The 17,476-nt window shown below is 32.0% G+C and overlaps 1 protein-coding gene across 1 annotated transcript; it reads right to left on the bottom strand.

Moving 5' to 3' along the window:
* Nucleotides 1-9,544: 9,544 nt before the first annotated feature.
* LOC124825533 (uncharacterized) lies at nucleotides 9,545-11,278 on the bottom strand. The gene is made up of 3 exons (XM_047298167.2): nucleotides 11,099-11,278; nucleotides 10,930-11,018; nucleotides 9,545-9,856 (listed from the first exon to the last, which is right to left on the bottom strand). The coding sequence occupies exons 1-3, from the start codon at nucleotides 11,123-11,125 to the stop codon at nucleotides 9,703-9,705; spliced, it is 270 nt and encodes an 89-aa protein (XP_047154123.1). The 5' UTR covers nucleotides 11,126-11,278; the 3' UTR covers nucleotides 9,545-9,702.
* Between the last annotated feature and the right edge of the window lie 6,198 nt (nucleotides 11,279-17,476).

Genomic DNA, 17,476 nt, shown 5'->3' with positions numbered 1-17,476 from the left:
AATGATCAAGGCCATCTTGTTCTTCAACCTCTTCTACATTTTTGAGCCTAAAAGCCAATGCAAAACACTTGAACCTTGAAGAAAAACTTTCTCACCCCTGGAACCTTAAGCTTATTGAAAAATCCTTAACCTCCTTACCTTGAATTGAGATGAACATATATGTTAGGATGAGGAGAATGGTTTAAGTTTGGGGGAGTTTTTGAAATAAGGAAGCATTGAGAAAATAGCAAAATGAGTCAAAAAGAAAGAAAAAGAAGAAAGAAGAAGAGAAATAAAAATGAATTCATTGAAAAAGAATTGGGAAATAAGTTGAGAAGTAGTTTATCCAATTGTGAAGCAAAGAGAGAGACTAATGCTATATCATGAAGTAAATTGTTTTATCTCTTAGCTCAAGGTGCTTTGTTGTCCAGAAAAACTAATTTTTCTTCTTAGCCCAGCCACATTACAAGCCTTAAAAAGTCCTTGTGATGCTAACTTGCTTGTGAATGTGTTTTATATTGTGAAACGAACGGCAAATTTAATTTGTATAACACTGTGATAGTTGAGAGTTAGACACACATCCTTATACACCATTGTGCTTGAGTGAAACACTTTCCTTGGTGAAGGATGGTTCCATGCATTCAATGAAAACATCTTGCCACGTTTGTTGATCTATCAATTACATCTATCTTGTGATTTTAAATTGTGAGCACCATGATTGAAGTTTAGCTTGCTAAGGCCATTTTATCTCTTGAATGTAATTTCCAAGTTGAGCAAGCATGATTGATTTTGTTTATTTGATTAAACTATGCTTGAGTTGCTAGACTATCGTGATCGAATTGTTTGCTACGTGAAGTACTTTTGCTTGAGGACAAGCAAAGTTGTAAGTTTGGGGGAGTTTGATAATGCTAATTCTTACCATTATCTAAGCATCATTTTAGTAGCAAAATCAACTCTTCTTTAGCTTATTACTTGCTTAAATCCTTTCTTTTATTTAGTTTTAGTATTTATCTATATTTTGGGCTACATTACGTAAATAATACTCTAATCCCCTGTTTTCTTTGATCTATTTTGATGTTAGGAAGATCCTCCATTACATTGAAGAGCCTCGGTGATCCAGGAAGTCTTTGATTTAACAGTCATTTTCGCTTAAGCGAGAATAATTTAGCTTAAGCGAGAATGACTATCTTCTCCAAGAAGAATTCTCGCTTAAGCGAGAATAATTTAGCTTAAGCGAGAATTCGGGCAGTATATATACTCACGAGGCAGAAAGAAAAATGGTCTTTGGTTCTTTGGAGGTGCGATTTCACGTCTGGAGCTCATGGAGGGCGCGAGGAGCTTGTGGGAACATCTCCTCCTCTTCCTTTGGGTCTCCTTCTTCTTCCATCTTCCATGTTTGTAAGCTTTAGGGTTCTCCATGAAATGGAGAACCAGATTCATCTTGTTAGGGTTAGATGTAGCTTATGAACTCTTGTGTAATGAATGATTGTTTCGTATTTATAAATGCCTTTTCTATCTATTACTAGTATTCTTGTTTCTGATCTTAAAGCTTGCTTGTAATGGGGACGTTCATGACTTGATTTTGGGGTTTCATTGAGCCAGGAATGGGATATGAAATCTTGAACTGAAACAAGAGTCCTTGTGGGTCATTGAGCCAGGGATGGGATATGATTCACATGTTGTCTTAGATCCTAGTTCTTAATGCGGGTTTGCTTGTTAGATTGTCCAAGGGATTGGAGTTTGATAAGGAAAACCTAGGCTCTTTCACCTAAGGGATTAGGGCTAGAGTGTTTTAGTGGATTGACTTTAGTAAGTTGATAGAGAGGAAATGAAATTGGTTATACACAAGAGTGCATTGGTAAAAACTAACCTTAACAATGTCATTTCATACCATTTCTAGTCTTTTCCATTTCCAAGTGCCTTCAATACCAAAGTCCAACCTTGTAATTACTTGTGAATTTATCTTTTTGCACATATTCTTAAATGATGAGTTGTTCTTGAGTCTAGATGAGTTGTTAATCGCACAATTTTCTAGTATTACGAGTCTCTTGGGAAAACGATACCTGGTCTTACCACGGTTTATTACTTGAACGATTTGGTGCACTTGCCAAAGAGATTAACATCGCCCCAGATCGATGAAAGAAAAATGTGACACTCTGATTCTTGACATTATGCCCAACTATATAAAGAAATTGAGCTACTTGTTCCTCCACTGTAGACCGAATGGCGTCTTTAACTAACCCAGTTGATCTTAATCTCTCACAAAGATTAATAAATGCCTCTGGACCCATCCGAATAATGTCACGACACTGAGTAGTATGCACCAGGTACGACATTAACTCTTGTCTGCGACGGTCTTTGTCGGGAAGGAAATTGCTAACACTGCTTAGATCACTCGAGAACATATTCAATATATTCAAGGCATGACAAACAATGCATAACATTGTTAGTGCAACCAGGGAGGTGGTTATTTGTAAGTGTTGATGTAGTATTGCGACTATATTAAAGTCAACACCAACCACATCATCATTTAGATCTTCACGGTCCAAGTACGACAAGTCAGATTCTTCTTCCATCTATATTTACTTAAACAAATAATCATACTATAATTAACATCATGCATTCATATATTCATTAAACATAATCCTATATTCATACATTCATATATCATATATCATATATTCATACATGAACAATATACATTAATACATTCATATATCATATATCATATATTCATACATGAACAATATACATTAATACAATCATATATTACTTAAAAACAAAACAAAAATATTTAAATAAAACATTAAAAAACATTAGGCTATTTATTATAAATAAACGAGCAATAACATTCCTCTCTTCAATCTTCATTTACAAACAGCAAATTAAAAAAATTAAAACATTATTTTCATATATTCACACATTTCACACTGACTTATAATAAAAGAAAATATAATCTAACACACATTTCATATATTTACATATTTAATATAAACAAGTACTTAAAATATACATTAAAAAATACCTCTTGAAGACTTATCAAAATGAAGATTCACTCTGCAATGCACGTCCACTTGAAACCTTCACCCTGATACAACAAACATGGCAACGAGATTAGAACCCTAATACAACAAAAATGGCAACGAGATTAGAAACTTATGAATATAGTATACAATACTAGAATAAAAACTTTCTTAACCATCATATACCTTCAATAAACCTTGGTAATACTGGAACTTCAGCTAACTCCTTCAACTTTAGTAGCTAACTCCTTCAACCTTCACCACACTCCACGAATACACCAAGTGGATGAAGTTGTCCAACCTTAACCTTCACAAGCTTAACCTCCACAAGTTAAACAACAAGTACCTTCACTTTCTTCAGAAGTCCTTCACCTACAACACAAACAAAACAGAGGTTACATTAGGCTGGTTGTGCATCGTCAGCTTCGTCACCATCCACAGACTCCCAGCCAGTGTCCATCCTCCCCTCCACATCCTCCACCTTGGTGACCTTCATGCCATTTCATCCACAACAACAAGAATGGCCCAACTGCAGCAGTAGACCGGCAGCAGCAGCAGCAGCGGACCGGGAAGAAGCACCGCAGCACCGGACCGGGAAGAAGCAGCAACACCACCAGCACCAGCAGCAGACCGGGAAGAAGCACCAGCAGCAACGGACCAAGAAGAAGCAGCAGCAGTAGCGAAAGAAGAAGAAGAAGAAGAAGCAGCAGCAGCGAAAGAAAAAGAAGAAAAGAAGAAGAAGAAGATGGCTGTAACGAAAGAAGAAGAAGAAGATGGTTGTAACCGGATACAAATGCAACTGATCCCGATACACCAAATATGGAAATTGAAGAAAGGGCTGTAACCGGATACGAGCTTCAGTGATCGGGATACATGCACCTGGGAATCCAAAAAACCATATTCGGATATGGCTTCTCACTTTTGTGAAATGGTAACCGGATACACCATGCACCAACCCGTAACCCAGCTTCTTCTTCGTCTACACCCGTTGGCAGCAACCCGTAACCCAGCTTCTTCTTCGTCTACACCCCCTGGCAGCCATTTCCTTCCCTTCAAAAACACCACTACTCCTGCAAATTTCGTTACACAGTGCTATAGAAACCTCACCTCCTTTTTCTTCTTCACACCCAACCACCTTTCCCTTGCGCAGCAGTAGACAGTTCTTCTTCTCGTTCAAACAGATACAGCATACATACACCATATTAATACATGGTCAAAAAGCTATATCAGCAGTGCAGTGCAGCGTTGTGTATTATCAAGAGCAGGAATCTTTCCTGTGCAACGTGACCAAAGCTGTAGCTTCTCAGGAATCTTCACTGTGTGACCATGGCTGTAGCTTCAGGAATCTTCACTGTTCTTCTGGCATGCAGGCACTCGTGAATACACAATATTATGGTGGTTTGATATTTTATTATTGTATGAGAATAATAACAAATCACAAAAGGGCAGATTAGGCAAATCACCCTTCTTCCTTGCAAATCATCGCAGTTAAGAGAGTGATGATACAGTACGTGAATCTCGCTGTTACCTCCGATTCATCGCTCACAATACTACGCAAGTGAACACAAAATTTTTTTAATCCATCGCTCTCTTTCTCTCCTTAACAGTGTATCACCTCAAAGTGAACACAGTGTTAGAGAAAGAGTTTTAGAGATATGGTATGTTTTTATGTCATGAAACTCGTTAATAGAATTTCTATTTATACATTGAACTTTTAATATTAAAATAATTAAATCTCATTATTTAAAACACGTTGGCACCTCTAAGACATTATTTTCTAGGCTCTTACAAATTTTATAATAAATAATAAAGTTATGTATTTTATTTAAAATTAGTTTTTAAGATGATAAAAACAGTATTAATAATTAATTTTTCATTTAACCTAAACATAATAATCTTTATAAGATTCAAAGATGCAACATGTGTCTAAACCTAACCAAGTGTGCATTTGGCATCAAAACATGAAACTTTCTCTAATTCATGTTGACCTCTGAGAGCTTGGAACCCAATCAAAACAAGTGTGGGACAATCCTCGACATGAGAAGCTTCCAAAAATTCTCAAGAAACTTGATCAGACAAGTAGGGTCGCTTAAGCAGTAGAGTTGTTAGAAGTTGGTCTTAGGTTCAAGCCAAGAGGTTCAATCAAAGGCCAACACTTAGCCGATTTCATAATTGAGCTATAGGGAGCACAAAGTGAACCAATCAATCAATAATGGACCTTGTACGTGGACGGGTCATCAAACAAGTGAGGAGGTAAAACTAATAGTTATGGAAGTGCCAAATGGGGTGTGCTTAGAAATACACATCAGTCATTCGATGATCTTGGTCAGGCTGCTGATGCAGTTGACCATTCTTTCCATGATTGACCGACCATTGAACCTTATAGTCGAGGGTAATACCATATTATCTTTCTAACTAATTTGAATTACATGGCTTGTTTTACTTTGCCTTAAATTTGTTAACTTTTATGTATATATATTTAAGTTTCTTCTTTCTATAGTTGCTTGTAAGACCATCACAAGGTATATTAAGCAATAGTTTCTTCACCCTTGGCAATCATGGGGAGTAATACCACTAGAATATAGAGAATCATTATGGCAGCGATTTAAGGTAAAAACATAATGAAACTAATTCTCATTTTGTATTGATGTATATTAAGTCTATTTAAACATCAGCTACTATAGCAACAAAACGTGTAGTAGAGACCTGAGCAAGAAGCTCAAATTAAGAAAATTTTCCACACCAAAGCATCTCACAAGCTGTCAGGAATGGTTAAAGATGCACGCACTGCAGAAGAATGCCCTTATTGGGTGGGGGAGCACATATGGAACTCATTGTTGGTGTTGTGTACACAGGTTACCAAGATTACCGCAATAAATATGCTACCACCTAAGGTTATCAAACTTGTGAGTTAACTCGTTAACTCGTACGAGTTTGTTTTTCTACACTTGGAAGTAAACTCGTTTTTGATGTAAACTCGGTAGAATCGAAAGTAAACTTTATCAACTCACCCAAACTCAAGAGTTCGCAATCGAGTTGGAGAGTTCAGAGGATAATTTTTTTAAACCCAAAAAGACAACAACCATATTCGTTTGGTGTATGAAACTAAAAATGGAAAACTCATCGCGAATAGAATGGGTCATTGTTGTTCCTCACTACGTCCCTCACTACTCGTGGTGCCACCTTTCACTTATTGTGTCGTCGTTTGTTCGTCGCACAGTTGTTTGCTTGTCGTTTGTGTCTCTAAGGTTGTCTTTATTTCATTCTTCTCCAATTATGTATCATAGGTCATCTTCTCTATTCCTTAAAGGTGAGTTTTTTTTTGTTGGGCAACTATATACCGTTGTTTAGAGGAAGGGATTTAGGGGATTTTATTGTAACATGTAATATTATATATATATATATATATATATATATATATATATATATATATATATATATATATATCATATTCTATTTATTATATAATATTCTAATATGACAAGATTGTTGTCCTTCTTAAACAACAACTACAAGCTCGTGACCAGGCTTATGATGAACTGAAACAAATATTTGAGAATCTAGAAAATATGGTCATGAGATTGTTGTCTTAAGAAGGACAAACTCAGTCCACCCATCACCCTCCCAACAACAACGCCTCCAATCTAGCTCACCCTAGTGCAACCATCTCCCCCACCAATAACTACCTTCCCAGCAATAGCCTCAGCAGCACAAAGAAGAAGATAATGATTCAGAAGATTATGATGATTAAAAAGACTTTTTTTAGTTTTACTAACATTTACTTTAAGACTTATTTGTTTCTTATATGAATGACAGTATAACTATGTTTTTAATGATATGGTTTTCATTTATGATTGATTGCATTGTTTGAATTTCAACATTTGTCTGCATTATATGAATTGAGAAACACATCTACATTGATTATATTATGACAAGTTCATTGTGGTGGATAAAAAATGTTGTCCACTACACATGATTCTATTTCAAACTTTACCGGCGGACTAATTCGTTGATAATGTAACTCATTTTGTCATGTTATTATTGATGAATCATGGTTTTGATAATTATCGATATATTCGTCCCTAATTACCGATGAACAAACCATTGATAATTATCGACAATCATGATTTATCGGTAAATGTTTTTGACAAGTTATTTATCAACATGTTTATGCTCATCAATAATCCGTCGAAAAATTAACATTTTCGACGAATATCATCTATCGACAAATCAAGTATTTTTTATAGTGAGCGTAAAGTACAATAAGTACTTGAATTCTCTTAGTCCATGATGAAAAGTTGTAGAGCTCAATAAATGAGAAAGTAAGAAAACAAAAAATATGCAGTCATAGAAAGGAGAAAAAGAAGATTTACAGAGAGGAGAAGAGAAAACTTCTTTATTAAAGGAAAGAAAAAAATACAATTAATTAACACTTTGAGAGTATTTGATACAAGAAAATATATAACTAAAGAAAAAAAAAAGAGCACATAGGACACAATAATAAGAGCAACGCAAAAGCAAAAAACAAGGGCAATGCTTTCAGTCCTCCTCATGGTCGTTTCATTCCCAACTCGAATAGATAAACTTTTTACAAGTAAGGAGGTAAACGTTTGGCAAATATATCAACAATATGTAACAAGTATGAGATGGGGATAAGCTTAAGGAAGCTATATGCAACCTTTCGTAAACAATGTGAATGTCAATCTCAATATATTTGGTGTGTTCATGAAAGACTTGATTAAAAGCAATTTGAATGGAAAACTAATTGTCACAATACAAAAATGTTAGTTAACAAAAGACATTTTAATTAAACATATAAATCCTTGACATGAGTTTTCAATCACAAATCTTTATGACAAACATAAAGATGAATTGTTTGTAAAAGATTTTTAAGATATGTTGAGATCATTATTAATATTTTTCTATGTACAGGTATAGTATTCAGTAAAAGTGAAAGCTCTTAAGCTTCGCTAGACTCAAGAGACTTAGTTCACGTAAGGTAAGTTAGTTTAAATTCTTTTAAGTTTTATGTGCTAGTTGATATAATAGTAGAAATGTTGTGAGATAAGTTGTTTGAGAAATTTTGGCATCTAATTAATTATTAAAGATTAAGTCGAATTGTTGAAATGGATTGTAATGTTGTTGATTCTCAAAATGTGAAAAGCGATTTAATACTTGTGGAACATACTTTAATTGTATAAGTAATTAATTGAGGTAACCATTGACTCAAACTGGTCTGATGAGAAATCTTAAAACCAATATCTCATCAACCAATTTGAAACTTATATATATATATATATATATATATATATATATATATATATATATATATATATATATATATATAATACATATTTTGGTCCTTCGGTTTGTTAGGTTTGTTCAAAGTAATTCTATCTTTTTTTCAGATATTTACAATTGTTCCATATTTTGTAAATACGGTTCATGTTGGTCATTTTTACTTACGGTGTTAAAAACGCTAATTGCGTAATGTTCAACTTAGCCACTTATCAAAAAGTGGTGTTTTCTTAGGCTCAAAAAAATGTGTATGATTTATGATGTGTGATGCCAAGAATGGTAAAGGTACGGAGCCATAATTTACTATTTTTGTGAGGATGTATGTGTAACCAAGTAAAACCAGGGGATTGAGCTATACTATATTGTTTTTGTATGTGTGACTAAGTAGAACTATGTGATTAGTCATAATATGTATGAGTGTATGGTACAGTATTATGACAAGTATAAAATCTTCAAATCTATGGGCATGTGAATTTAAATAGTTAAATGAGATGCAAGTAGATACTTAAACCTAAATTGTTACACGAATGCAGAAGATACTTTAAAAAGAGGTTCTCAGTCGTGATAGACGGTTAAGTGTCAGAGAAAGCCTTTTCTTTCGTTTTTGGGTTGTGATAGACATATATTTTTATTTGTGTATGTATATATGTACATTTGATTTCTCTTAAAAAGATGTTAACTTTTATTTTGACAAGTTTAATCTATGAGGAACCTATATGTTGAGAAGATTATTTAAGTACACAATTACCATATTGATTTTAAAAACGGAATCTCAAAACTTATTCCAATAAAAAACATTGCTAGAAACTAATATTCTTCAACAGCACATACTCCGCTAAACACTGTCCAAAGATTTAATTCTACAACGCATTTCCTTGACTGAAATCTCAATTTGAACATATAACAGATTCACAACTAATGTTTTAAATCTACACATGCTGATTCAACAAGAAAAACAATCAGGATTACGAAGATACAATGCAAAACATAATAAACTCAACGAGTAGAACAACAATTAAAAACAAAAGGCCTAATTTTAAAGGACTGATTAAGGTGTTAATAGATAGAAACCCACGAGCCTGGGGTGTGTTAGCAAACCCGTTCAACAAGAGCAATTTGTGGCTCCCCCGTTATGTGCCTAGGAAAGGGAATACTATGCCCTATTTTATTTTCAAAACGAGTTTCACCCCAGACTTCAGCAGCAAAAGTTAGACACCATTATGGCAATAAAAGGACAGCAAACATTAATGCATCGAAACCAATATCATTATTCTCAAGCACAGCAAACTCACTGTACGGCCAGAGAAAGCAATCACATTTTTTTGTCTAATGCACGATAAAGAACTGTCTTGAACATAATAGAATTCATATCTCACGTTAAACTTTGTTAATTCAAAGCAACTTAGTTGCGACTTGGGTCAGCAAAGAAGCTGTTGAGGGAGGGCATAATCTCTGGAGATCTGTTGCGCACATACTTCCTCAGGAAATGCTCGGTATACTTCTCTCCCTCAGCAAAGTTCTCCAACACTCCGGCCTTCCTTCCCTCCTTGTTCACCCTAAATACATGACAAGAACAAAACAACCATCCATTATTAATAAGTGAAACACTAATACCGATTAATTAAATTAACTAACAACAGAAACAACTCTTATGGTGATGAATGATTCAGTGCATGATAAAAATTAATCGACTTTTCTAATAGAGGCTGTTCATTCAAGCTTCCATTGGGATTGATTCCACTTATTTCAAAAATAATTAATATGCAGTTTGATCTTGAGAATGATAGCGTATTTATTCTGTCCCCAAAAGTGTCCATGTGTTACAACATGTGCAAAATTAAGTCCTAAAATCATATTTAGTCCTTTGACTTCTTTAATCACAAATATATAACCAACACGTGAATAAAGTGTAAGCAAAATTAACACATTTACAGAGCAATGTGCACATATTTACGCTTTTGAGAACTAATCAGTCTCTGAGAAGGTTACAACAAGACTGAGTAATCCGGAACTAAATTGTATAAACCACCACTTACAAAGACAAAATATATATAGTGACACTTTCAAGGATCAAATTGCATATTAACTATTTAAAACATAATTAAAAAAAGTACTTATTTCCCAAAACATTCTAAACTGATTGAATCGAATCAACAATCATCCTGATTCTTCAACTTGTTTTTGACAAGACTAGTCAAAGGAAGAATTTTTATCTATAATCATCACTTTCCCTCCTGTCCTGTTTTCTATCTTTCCCTCACCCTTTTATCTTTAATCCCAAACTAGAAAAAACCCTAACTACATAACATTAAATTCAATAACTTCAAGGCCAATATGTAATCCCAGTCCATGATTTTGGTCATCCTAATGTTTTCTCCGATTTAAGTCTGCGTATCCTAACAAGAACTTAATTTTATGTCAGGTCCAGGATTTAACCAGACCAAAACAAAACAAATAAAACATCTGCAAAATTGAGCATTGAACCAAAATTAAAAAAAAATTACACTAAAAATAGAAGGACCAAATCGCATATCAGGACAAAAATTATAATTTATCCTAAATTGAAAGACCAAAACCTATAACTAAAAGAAAATAAATCAATTTAAAAAAGAAAGCAATTGAGATAGACCTGACTTCAGGGTTGATGCAGATATTACGAACCAGTTGAAACCCACAGATCCCAATAGCAGCACCAACAGCGGCAAACAACGGATACACCTGAAAGCAAACATCAAATCGGTGAAACCCTAAAACTAAAATAGTGGAATAAAATCGCCTCAAGATGGATCAGAACGCACCTCGGGTCTGAGCCAGCGATTGGCCATGGATAGTTTCGGAGTTGAAACCTGAAAAGGGGAAGATAGAGAGGGAGAGAGAGAGAGAGGGCGCTGAGAGAGACAGAAAGAGGAGAGTGAAAGTGTGATAGAGAGACTTTATTATCAGGATTGGCGTGCTTAAAATATAGAGTAATTCAAAGGAGTGAAGTTTGCAACCCTAGTGGTGGTTTTATAAGTTACAGCTTGTAAGGGTAGAAAAGGAATTCCAGTTATGCGTGTGCACGCAACTCGATACTCTGCAATCTAACAGCCAGTGATGAGACGCCAGCTCAACATTGAGTTTCTTTTGAATATAAAAGTGAAATTTAGAACATGGAGTGATATGGTCGTGAGGAATATTAGGGGGTTGGATTTGCACTCACTGTGCTAGTTCGTTTTAACACATTTGAAGATATTTTTGCGAGAGAAAAGATATATATAGGATGGCTAGAATTCAAACCTCTCAGAATCAGGTATATTTTCTTTACATGTAACAAAAATTATTAAATTATCTATGATATTTGTGAAATGAGAATCGAATTTATGATAACAAAATCGATTACATGATACATAAATTGATTCCATAAATATGGAAGATGATTCTTTACTTTAAATGGGTGTGAGGTTATTATTACAATAAAAATAATATTAATATATTATAAAAATTAGTATTTAAATTTTTTATATCAAAAGTTGATTTATTTTGTAATACTCCCATTTTTAAGATGTGACGAGTTATTAAAAATCAGTAAAATTCAAATTTATCAGACTGCGGAAATATACTTAAAAAATAATTATCCAATTACATTAATAAAATAATGTGTTATTTCGTATAACACATTATACGATTATTGTCGATAATTTCATTCACAAACACACAAACACAAACATATATGAGGTAAGCTACCGATAAAACAATCATAATAACAAGATACATACATACTGATTATATTAACCATAATCAAACACACAACAAGATACATACCTTCTGATAATGTCAACCATAATCAAACACCTCATATATGGTAGTAATAACAATAGGATTTTTAATCTTTTAACATAAACAATTCAATCATACTGAATTACTCGATCCTCGATATTTAAACTTCTATCATCAATTATTGATCTCTAACCCTTGATGTCATCATTGACATCTCACACATACATGCTAACTACTTACTATAACCATTATAGTAACACCACCAATAACATAATATAACTTGAAGCATCTCAAGTACCATGATCATCATCATAGATACACATGACTATCCTAGTCATGAAAACCAAGAGCATCACCGTACATAATATCATAATGGAAAGAGTCTATCTCAGTCATGTACCTTACCTTGTCGACTGTAGTCGCTCCTACAATCCACTTGTAGCCTCCCGTACAGGACATCTGTAGGCTCCCCTAGGATCATCTCCTTTCAATGCACACAAGGCAAAAGGAAACAACAAGTAGACTTATCCTCCACTCTCATGCTCATCAATCACATACTCATGTACATTTCAATACTCACTCATGCTCCATACTCAACCACAAGTCAAACTGACCTTAAATATAACCACTAACCTTAATCTCTTACTATCATCATGTTTCACAGCTCCTTGGGCTTGATTCACGTCCATTCTTCATCAAATTCACCATTATTCACCAAAATGCATTGTGATAATCAATTATCACTTAAGATAATCAATTATCTTAGTAAAATTTCCCTAGAAACATCACGCAGGAAGGTATAATCGACTATCATCCTAGATAATTGATTATTCCTGAAACCACACTCAAAAGCAACGCGTAGATAATCGACTATAATTAATAATAATCGATTATTGCTGAATCGAAACACATCCTGGACATGATTCAAGCATTCAAACATACATACGTCAACCCTATATCACGTGGAAACATAGTTAACACATCATACATGCATTCAAGCATCACATACTCATGTAAACATACTTAAACACATATAATAGATCACTTGAATCATTCAGATCTAATCATTGACATGTTATACCCCCAATAATAGGTTGCAAAAGAGTCTCCGATAAAAACACCAAATAGGATTTTCAAGCAACCAAACTAATTAATTGTAATGCTTACAAATGAGAATCAACAAGATGAAAATTCTTCAAAATAGAGTTGCTGATGCGATGTTGTTTTCTCCTAAACTAGACCTCCGATTGACGATCCAAATGATCATAATGAAGAACCATAAGTCTGGAACCTACTGTCCAAAAATCAGCCCAATCCAACGGTGAAAGACTTCACAACGATGAAAACACCAATGTAAGTTTTATGACATTCTCCAAAATAGAATTGCTGATATGAGGCTATTTTCTCCCAAACTAGACCTTCGATTGACAATTTGAATGGTCAGAATGAAGAAACATACGTTTGGAACCCACTATCCAAAATCAGCCTAATCCAGCGGTGAACAACTTCACAACAACGAACACACTAGTGCAGGTTTTATGTCATGCAGGAATGACTTCTTCTCTTCCTTTCTCTATCACTTGGTTTTTCCCTCTCTTCAAATGACTCTAATATGCTCTACTAATCTGACACATCTCCACTAAAACAAAGTGAGACATAATGGTCCACATTATTTGGTTATTTCCACATAGGAAGGGGGCCAATAACCCAACACTTACAACATATATTTGCATGAAAACCCCCAAGCATCATAATTTTGTTATCTCTTAGCATCAAACCCTATGTTGGGATAACCCAACAAAACATATATAATACATTCATAGGGAAAACCCATCACAAATATTACCAAAAACCTATCTCATGCACACAGAAACCCTTACCCAACAAAAGCAACGAATAATAATAATCATATAACACATCAAACAAGGATTGCTGATCAAGATAATCAAGAACACATATAACATACAACCATAAACAAACAAAGGTAAGGTTCCATATATCTTGGCCTATCATAAGACTTTATCTACAACCCTAAAACATCACTAATCTTCCTTTACACTAAGAGTTTCCCATCACTCTCTCTCTCTTCTTCTCCCAAAATGTCAATCTCCTCACTTTCTATGTTTTCTCTCTTTGATTTAGAGTTTCTAGGTTTATAAACACCAAATCACCCCCTTAGATAATTTCTACACCAATTAAATAAAGATAAAAGACTCTTTTGCCTCTAGGCAAAAATATAAAATTAAATAAATAACATAACAATTATGTGGTAACAAAAATATACACTCAAGAACATTGATTTTCAAACAAAAACATAAAGTCAAAAAACTACTTTATTTTTAAAACTCTTATTTTTCTAGATCTTACAATTATTATTACTATTTTTTTTTAAAAAAATTATTGATTTAATCGTTTTCAATAAAAAAAATTTACTCGTTCAAATATTCCTTTTTAATGTTAAAAATAATTTGGTAATTTGTTTTACAATTTATTAATTATTATTATTACTTTTTTCGTTCAAAAATTATTTCATATTATTGTTAAAGATAATTTGATAATTTTTTTTTACAATTTATTATAATTTTTTTATCAATCATATTAATAAAATTACTTTCAAACTATCACAAATTTTCCTTTTAAATCCATTTATTTTCATCTTCAAATTCTATACAAGATTTAAAACTTATTCTAACAAAACACCTTGTTGAAACATATTATAATTATTATATTTTAAATTAAATAAATTTTTCAAATTTTATTAATTATCAATTTCTAAATAAAAATTAATTAAATAGATCTAATAAAATGTTACTTTTATAATATATTTAGTTGAATATTATTTTTCTAGATAGATATTTAAATTTTATAGAAAATACAGAAAAAATATTAAAAATTTAAAATTATCTTAAAAAGTTATTTAAAAAAAGTAACACAAATTTTATCTGCAAATCCATTTAAATAAAAAACACCCTTTATTATAAATATTATATTTTAAGGTTAAGTATTTTCTCAGTTTCTTTTAATAATCCTTTTCTCAAATAAAAATTAATTAAATAGATCTAGAGGAAAAATAAAAATTAAAAAATTAAAGTTATAAAAAATAATTTAAAATGATTAATTAAAATAGTTAGTATAAATTTTGAAAACTTTAAGAGAATGAATAAAATAAAAAACATTTTTTTAATACAATTTGAATTTGCAGTAAATGAGTCATTGTTGATTTTTTAAAAAGTAAAAATATTATAATAAAACATTTATATTTAATAATAACAACAACCATCACAATAATGTTCTAAAATTTTAAATTTATATTTAATTTTCTATTTAAATGTTTTAATAAATTATTATAATAATATTAAATTTTACTCCAAATTATATTATAAAATTAGTATTACGAAATTAACATTTATTTATCATTAAATTATTTTTTATTTTTTTCTATCAAAGCAATTAAAATTAAAAAATTTCACAAATAATGTATTTCTTTTAAAAAAAACTTCAATTAAAGATCAATAAAACACTATTTTCTTAAATGGACGAAATCCAATTCTTAATTAATATTAATTTCTAATATTACAATTTAATTTGGAGTTCGACTTTCTGAGATCGGATTGTGGAAATGATTTTTTTACGAGGAAGAAAAGTTAAAAAATTAAGCATTAGATATCAAAATAAGAGAAAAATAGTTTAAAATAATTAATTAAAAATGTTGAGAAAAAGTTTTATTTTATTTTTTTTAAATAATTAAAATTAAAATTGAAAATAATTTTAATTAATCATTTTAAATTAATTTTTCATAATTTTTATTCTTTTTAGTTTTTCTTCTTTTTCAGAAAAAAACAAAGAAAATCAAATAAGTCTATACATATAAACAATATTTAACTAAATATATTTGAGAAAATAATATTATAACACTCAAATATTAAAAGTTTAACCCATGAGACATTATAAAACTAATAAACAAAATTATTGTCTCAACTTTAAATTTAAATTATGAATAGAGTTATCAACTTAAATAACTATAATAATAAAATATATTTAGAAAAGCTACTAAACACACAAAGAAAAAATTTGTTACATCATGGTCTCATTTTAGAGATGTTCTAACACTCACCTCTCGTCTGTAATCCAATAATGTGATTATTGCGAAAGAAAAATACGACACATGGAAACACTAAAAGAAAACAATATGGTAAACTAATGTACAAAAGGTTCTCTAAAATAATTAAACCATATTCAATCTAAGCTAAACATTTATAAAATACAATAGCGTATATCAACACACATAAACAATTGACAGTAGACTTCATTATCTGGTTACATGCCTTTGACATACATATTCAATTTAATATTTATAATTTAGAGAATCCTAAACACATGAGTTATCATCATACTATTCAGGAAATTAATCTTTTAATGTCTATACCAAAAGTCTAGGAAAAGACCTCTTATCATTCTCTTCCTTACCTCATTCATCTCTATATAAGTTGAATAGTTTATAGAATATTAGGATACACACTTTCAGAACTCCCATATATCAAAGCATACACTAAACAACCAATTTCTTCTTAGATTGGTTCCAATAATTCACAAATTATGTTAGAAGCCAATTGTTGTTTTTAACATTCCTATAATCACACACATTAAACACATCATAAGAAATATATGTAAATTTAATTAAAATTGTGATATTTTCGCTTAGCCGTAGGATCTACTTGTTTAACTAGTAGAGCTTGATAACATACTCATTGAACCACCAGATTTGCTCACTCAGCGAGTAGTGTTTGACAACATATTTGCTCAACCATCAGATCGGCTGACGCAGTGAATAATGTCTGACTGCACACTTGCCTAGCCACCAGATATGTTATCTCAACAAGTAGTGTATGACAACGCACTCGCTCAATGACCAAATAACTCACTCAACGAGAAGAATACTGGAACCTATACAAATCTAAATTCTTCCAAAAGTCGCCTAACGAGAATATTCTCACCCAATGATTATCAAATCAATGAACTTTTTTAGTTTGGCCTTGTGAAACAAGAATTTTCTTGCTAATGACCAATTTGGTAGCTCTCTAACTTTGTCTTCGCCCAGTAAGTATATGCTCGCCTGACGAGTCTACATAATTCTACATAACAAAATTATGCATATTTATGTCATTTCAATTCTGCAAATCAGTCTAAAACTAACCACAAATGTCAAATCAACGAACCATCAAATTACCCACAATTTAATGACTCAAATAACCTTAGATACAACATCAAACATACAGTATCTCAACATCTTAACATACAATCACTAAAGACTGTTCAAAACCCCTAACTCAACTCCACTGATCATATTTCATCAGACAACTCCATACAATCATACAATCAGTAATTATAATTTGCCTATTAGTTAAAATCAAAGTAATTAA

This window comes from Vigna umbellata, chromosome 2 (assembly GCF_029865625.1).
Source record: "Vigna umbellata cultivar VRB3 chromosome 2, Vumbellata_1.0, whole genome shotgun sequence".
NCBI lineage: Eukaryota > Viridiplantae > Streptophyta > Magnoliopsida > Fabales > Fabaceae > Vigna > Vigna umbellata.
The sequence above is the reverse complement of the archived record's forward strand: the minus strand, read 5'-3'. Positions and strand labels throughout refer to the sequence as shown.

Bases quoted from the DNA above. Each gene is read 5' to 3' on its own strand.
- LOC124825533 (XM_047298167.2), bottom strand. From the start codon at position 11,125: ATGGCCAATCGCTGGCTCAGACCCGAG. The intron at 11,019-11,098 runs GTGCGTTCTGAT...GTTTGCTTTCAG, and splicing joins ATCGCTGGCTCAGACCCGAG to GTGTATCCGTTGTTTGCCGC. The intron at 9,857-10,929 runs GTCTATCTCAAT...TCATGTATTTAG, and splicing joins TGCATCAACCCTGAAGTCAG to GGTGAACAAGGAGGGAAGGA.